The sequence below is a fragment of the Lactuca virosa genome, chromosome 3 (assembly GCF_052849685.1).
Source record: "Lactuca virosa cultivar CGN04683 chromosome 3, Lactuca_virosa_CGN04683_v6, whole genome shotgun sequence".
NCBI lineage: Eukaryota > Viridiplantae > Streptophyta > Magnoliopsida > Asterales > Asteraceae > Lactuca > Lactuca virosa.
In genome coordinates this window covers 407660991-407667621 of record NC_136428.1, presented here as the reverse complement: position 1 = coordinate 407667621, position 6631 = coordinate 407660991, and the positions used below count along the sequence as shown (strand labels likewise).

At 33.8% G+C, this 6631-nt stretch overlaps 1 protein-coding gene across 1 annotated transcript; it reads right to left on the bottom strand.

Moving 5' to 3' along the window:
- Positions 1–2273: 2273 nt before the first annotated feature.
- On the bottom strand, positions 2274–6149 carry LOC145163201 (cytochrome P450 704C1-like). The gene is made up of 5 exons (XM_079082060.1): positions 5547–6149; positions 5135–5419; positions 4610–4948; positions 3866–4069; positions 2274–2483 (listed from the first exon to the last, which is right to left on the bottom strand). The coding sequence occupies exons 1-5, from the start codon at positions 6066–6068 to the stop codon at positions 2295–2297; spliced, it is 1539 nt and encodes a 512-aa protein (XP_078938186.1). The 5' UTR covers positions 6069–6149; the 3' UTR covers positions 2274–2294.
- Positions 6150–6631: the final 482 nt, after the last annotated feature.

Sequence of the window (6631 nt, the reverse complement as noted above, 5' to 3'; positions counted from 1 at the left end):
GTTGTAACAAGACAGAAAGAGTGACCCAACGCATTGGACTTAATTTTAGACCTGGAGTTCATGAGACTCGACGAGTGCTAGAACAGACTCGACGAGTCCAAGGCAATCTTCTTATGGATGAAGATGAACTCGACGAGTTGTTCATACAACTCGGCGAGTCGAAGTCAGGACTTGTTCATCTGTTGAAGATGAACTTGACGAGTGTTCATCAGACTCGACGAGTCAGATGAAGGATCAATCGATGTTCATATCAGAGAGGAACTCGTCGAGTCATCGCTAAACTCGACGAGTAGAGTCGTGGATAAGGACGAGTAAAGGGAAGGGACTCGACGAGTTGACGGCCCAACTCGGCGAGTCCGGTCAACTAGAAGTTGAATTTTGACTTGAACTTGGTTGGGGGTAAAATGGTCATTTTACCCTAAGAGTAGATATCAGTTCTAACTGTGTGTTTGTGGGGATTGTAGCCGGAGGATTTCCGGAGCAGCAGCGGACGGAGGTTTCCCACACAGATTATTGGCAGCTACTCGTACGAGGTGAGTTACCTTCCAGTAGCGGTGGGTCTACGGCCACAATGCCGGCCCACCAGTAGGAGTTGTATGTTAGATGATTGTCTTTGTGATATCATCTAGTTTTGCTACTACCTGATGTGTTATATGCTAGCATGATATGTTATATGTGATAGTAGTAGAGTTCGGTTGTTAGGACCGAAGGGTAGGTCAGACACCCCAGATATGTCTGACAGTATGTGATGATATGTTTATATGCTGGCATGATATGTTATATGTGATAGTGGTAGTAGGAGGGGAATAGTCCCCAAGTTCGGTTGTTAGGACCGAAGGGTAGTTCGGACACCCCAGATATGTCTGATAGTATGTTTATGTTATGATATATGTGATAGTAGCAGTAGGGGGGTGGAATAGTCCCCGAGGGTCGGTTGTTAGGTCCGACGGGTAGGTCAGCACCACAGAATGGCTTGACACGGGTAGGTCGGCACCCCAGAATGGCCGTACCGGGTAGGTCGGCACCCCAGAATGGCCGTACCGGGTAGGTCGGGCACCCCAGAATTGCCCGACAGTATGTATGCTATGTGATTGTATGGTATGTGGTACGATGTGGGAACTCACTAAGCTTCGTGCTTACAGTTTACAGTTTTGGTTTCAGGTACCTCCTCAGCGAAGGGGAAGGAGCTGGTGCGGTAGCGGCACATCATACACATTCACATTGATTTTCTGCACTTGAGATATTCTGGGATTGTACTCTGACATGATGCTATCTTATGACTTGGGTTTTCAGACATGATATATTTATGTGGTTTTCTTATGAATGCTTTTATAATCAATTAATTAAAATGAAATTTTTGGACTCGAAATTTGGGATGTTACATAGAGAGAGAGAGAGAGAGAAGTGTTACATAGAATACAGACTTGGTTGGCAGTTGAATGTTGATCAAGCCTCCAAGTGGGAGATTGTTAGATCTAGAGACTTATCATCAGATCTGGAATTTTAAAGACTGAAACTTTTTTGGGCTTTTTTTTAGTGTCTGGTTTTTTGTCGGGCTTGCCCTTTTAGGTTTAGGTCAGATTTTCTCGTTTATATATTTATGAACGACCGTATTCGTAATATTGTAGCAGAAAAACGTGTGTGGAATAAAATCTCTCTCTCTGGTTCAACAGTAGACGTAGCCTATCGCAAGATAGTGTGAACCACTTAAATCCCTGTGTTATGTGTGCTTTGATTTCGTTTCTGATCTCTCATATTTCTCAGATCTGTTTTTGTTTGTCGTTTTCTTCTATACCTAACACTTTCTACAACACAAACTTTGAAAGTCCATACCCAAATCCATTAGATCTTCCCTTACTTTTGGAATTGATAAGAAACTCATGGTAAACCTTTCTTGGCCAAAGGGTTTACGTCATAAATAGTGAGATTATGAAAGGCAACAATTTCGTTCTTCCATAAAGGTTTGTCTTCTACTTTTAATCTCGACAACCACTTTGTAAGTAAGGCTAAGTTGCACCATTTAAGACTTCCAACCCCTAAGCCACAAAGATTTTTAGGACTCAAGACATCTTGCCAAGCCACCCGATAAATTTTCTTTTTATTTTCATCCCCTCCCCAAATCATTATTTGGATACTTGCACCATAAATAGTTGAGTATTTATAATTAGTTTAGAATCAAAGGAAATTCTAGAAAACATTTATTAATAGTTAGAAAATTATATTTCTAAAACTAGGGTGTTACATATCAAAAAGGAATTCATATATACTAACAAGACTTATGTTTATGATCATTCTTATAATGATGTTCTTGGAACCGCAAAAAGATGAAGACCTTCGTCAATGTGAAGTGTGAACATGGTTCTATAAGTTACTTTTCTTGATTCGTCGGCTAATTTGAACATAAAGAAACGAAGAACAGCAATCGAAATTATCTTCATCTGACGATATGCAAAATCCTTCCCCAAACAGATCCTTGGACCAGCCTGCAAAGTTGGCATGTTAGAGTCCATAACATACATAGTAATCAATTAAAAAAAAAAAAAAAAAAAAAAGAAACATGTGAAAACTTATTCAGCAATTGCCATACTTTCTGGATTTTGCTATGATTTTATTATACGGGAAATGGAATGAAAATATAATATTTAGTAATTTATATGTTAACCTCGATTAAATATATGGTCCCGGCTAGCAAATAACCGGATTTAATACATAATCCGGTGCCTTTGAAAATAAATACAAATGTCACTTATATTCAAACACTAACATCGAAATCGAAAATCGAAAATAGATAATATAAAAGTATTATAATGTTTTATTTATAACTTTGTCAAGTTACAAATACTACTTTATCAAGTTATTGGTTTTTAGACCCAAAATGTAATTATTATTATTATTATCTTTTAAACTATGTGAATTATGTTTTGAAAATATAATTTTCAAACTAAATCCCAACGTCATTTTAACCAATTACGTCTAGCGTGTTAGCTAAAAAAAATTAGTTTTAGCATATAAACTATATTATCAATAAGCTATTAAAAATAGTTTATCAAAAAATTAGCTTATAAGTTAGTTTATAAACTATTAAATTAGCTATTAAAAATAGTTTATCATAAACATTTTTTGTGGTCCCACCAAACGCTCTAAAAAAACTCAAAAAATAAACTAGTTTATGTAACAAAATTCGGTTAGAATCATAAAATATTGGAATATTTGCTGCAAAAGTAATTATTCTTTAGCTCATTAGTCATTATACAATTTTAGCACTAAAAATTATTCTACGTGTATCCTTTTTTCGAACTTTTAAAATTTTAAAATACAATATTCCAATAATTTTAAATAGTATGTTATTAGACAATTATAATCAAAATAAATTATTTATATATAATTAATGCTTATAGTATTTGAACAACCATTTAATTTAAATAAGTATGAAACATTAAAATTAAAAAACATTATATATGTTTAAATAAGTTTAAAACATTAAATTACATAATAAAATAATATCAATGTAATTTATTATATAACATGCCCAAATAACAAAAATTACACATACATTATTATAAACAAATAATAAACAACAAAAAACATAAAAATTACTTGATAAATTCTTTAACATGATATTTGATATTTCTTATTCTCAACGCTATTTTTGGTATTGTCTGGAAGCAATTTTGCATCAAAATCAATGCAAAAAAATAAGATTTGGTGTTACTAAAGTGTGATCTTTTTTCATGATGTTTTCCTATATTATATTAGGTAAATATAACAATAGACAAAACATGAACCAAAGACTATCTTGGTTGCAATAAGTTTGAGTTCAAAGTCAAAAGACGATCCATAGATATAGTGAATGACATTTACTTACATGAAATGCTACGAATTTGAAAGGAGATTCTGGTTGGAAAACTCCATTATCATTTATCCATCTTTCGGGTTTGAAATCCTCAGCATCATCTCCCCATATGTAACCCATTCTTCCCATCGCATATGACATGTAATACACACCGTCCCCTTTTTTTAACTTGAAGCCATCAGGGAGATTGTCATCCATGTCTGCAACTCTCCCATCCTTACAACAAGATAGAGTATACATTATTTACGTATATTTAAATCTTTTAATTTTATAGAGTATATTATGGTCGATTTTTGCAATTATTGTCCCAGAACGTTTTTTTAGAACTTGGGTCATTATTTGAGGTTCATGCAACAATTTTTGATTCCTGATCCAAGTAAAGATATTCTTTTTGTCCTCGTTATATCTGATTTTTGCAAATTTTGTCCAAAAGGGATAAAAAAATGTTTTAAGAACCAAAATTGCAAAAGTCAAACTATAGCTCAAGGACCAAAATGTAATTTACTTTAAAAAAAATAACAGAATGGTTTATTTGTCCCCGCCATAGAAAATTTATGGGTCTTGAATAAAGTGTGGTTGTAGAATAAGCCATGAACGTTGCACAAAAATTGCAAAAGTATGATGTAGTATTTGTCCAAAATCACTAATTCTTGCAAATTATAGGAAACTTTGACCATTTTTAGATTACGTTTGATTTGTTAGCAAGTCAATTAAAATGGTTCAAAAGTCGATCTCTTAAAAGATCTTTATAATTACCAGAGGCACTGCAGGGTATAATCTCAAGATTTCACTCAAAGCTGCATGAAGATAATGCATCTTTTCGAGTACTTCATCAGTTATTTTATCAACAAAATCTTCGATTGTAGACCCGTTTTCTTGATTTCCAATAAGCTTTTGTATTTCTAGAACAACTTTTTCTTGCACAAGTGGATTTTTGCAAAGCATGTAGAAGAACCAAGAAAGTGTGTTTGCACTAGTATCTTTTCCAGCAATCAGAAAATTGAGGATTATATCCATTAGATATTCATCATTCATTCTCGGGTCCTTCTTGTTCTCGATCAGAAATCTTGAAAGCATATCCTCCTTCTCCTCATTCTTGAAAAAATAATTTACCACAAAAGTCAATGATATTCTAATCGAAAAAACACAACGTGCTTTCACTATTTTATTCGACTTAACTACTTTATATAGTAATGAAATCATTATATTTGATCTTTTATGAGTCGTTGTCTTTGTTATAGTTACAACTTATACAATTAATAGAGATAGCATAAAACTTACACAGTGTTGATTCATTTCTAGTTGCTCTCTTTTCTTGCTTATCAAATTGAGAACAAAATTATTGATCAATTTGATGTTTTTCCGAAGATTAGCTTCACAACCAATATTAAGAAATCTTTTGAGCTTCCAAAAGGGATCTACATATCGCCAGTATATTAATTTATTAGAATCATCAAAGGCCTTAATAAATGCACCCCCTTCTTTGCTACATCCTTCAAGGCAATTTAAATCAACTCCAAACCCAACTTTGAATATTGAATCCAAGGTGCATTGCATAAGTAAGTTCTGAAAAATTTAAGACAAAACACTTGAATGATCTTATAACAATTCATCCCACATGCATCAATAGAGGGTTACATGTATTCATAAAAGTCTTTTTACGTTGATTAAAGGAAGAAAAACAGAGGCTTACTTGTACATCAAAAACTTTATTGGCCTTAGCAAACTCTGAAACGACTCTAACCAAATTTGCTGCATTTTTTCTGAAAACTGTACAACTGAAGTCCCTTAACACTCTTGTTGAGAACGCAAAACTTGCAAGCTTTCTCTGTTGTTTCCACTTCACGCCATCAACTGCAAAAATCCCATTGCCAAATAGGTCAGTTACTATATCCTTGTTATACTCGCCTTTTGAGTAGTTTTCAAAATTTGTTCTAAGTATGTGTTCTATATTTCGAACATCAGTAGTGTATAGTTCACTTTGATCAGGGGCAAGAAGCCTGAAAGTAGGGTGTTTGAGGGCATTATCGGTAAAATAGTCATGAAGTTTATTGAAGTAGAAGAGTTGACCAAAAACAGTGCCAACAACTGGGGTGTATTTTGGGTCTTTTATTGATTTTCCGATGAAGATTTTTAGTATGAGAGCTAAAAAGGTTATGAGAACTAGTAGTAAAGTTGTAGCTAGAAAGGTGAAGATGATATGAAGAATGACCATTTTGGTTGGAATTCATGAATAATCAGATATGATTTCATATGCAATATAAAGGGAGCTTGAATACGATTAATCCTGTTGTTTGCTTCAAGAATTGTGAAGTGGTAAAACAAGAATAAGAAGAAATTTTTAATAATTTCCATAACTAATGGAGGCAGATAAGAATATTCTTCTAGAGAGCATTTATCAAAAAGACAAACAAGTGTGCTAAGTTTCGAAGAGCTTTACAAAGTTTCTAATCTATATTTATTATCCATAAAGACAAGGAAAGAAACAAAGACTAGTCTTCGTTTACCACTTTACCATTAGACGATGCGGTATGGGTCCAAAATTACTGGTTATGGGCTTACGTGTCCGTTTGCAACACCGTCGTAACGGGGGGAACACCCCCCCTCCTCGTTGATTCTTGTTATGGCTTCACTCGTGGTCGTTACCACAGATTGAAACGGGTGAAAATTTGAACGTTTAATTACTCGACCGTTTGCAAACGGTCAAAACTTAAATAAAAAATTTTACTTTTTTATCTTTATAAATACTATTTTTAACCCATTTTTTTAAACATTTCC

Bases quoted from the DNA above. Each gene is read 5' to 3' on its own strand.
- LOC145163201 (XM_079082060.1), bottom strand. From the start codon at position 6,068: ATGGTCATTCTTCATATCATCTTCACCTTTCTAGCTACAACTTTACTA. The intron at 5,420-5,546 runs GTAAGCCTCTGT...TAAATTTTTCAG, and splicing joins ATAAAGTTTTTGATGTACAA to AACTTACTTATGCAATGCAC. The intron at 4,949-5,134 runs GTAAGTTTTATG...TATTTTTTCAAG, and splicing joins TAGAAATGAATCAACACTGT to AATGAGGAGAAGGAGGATAT.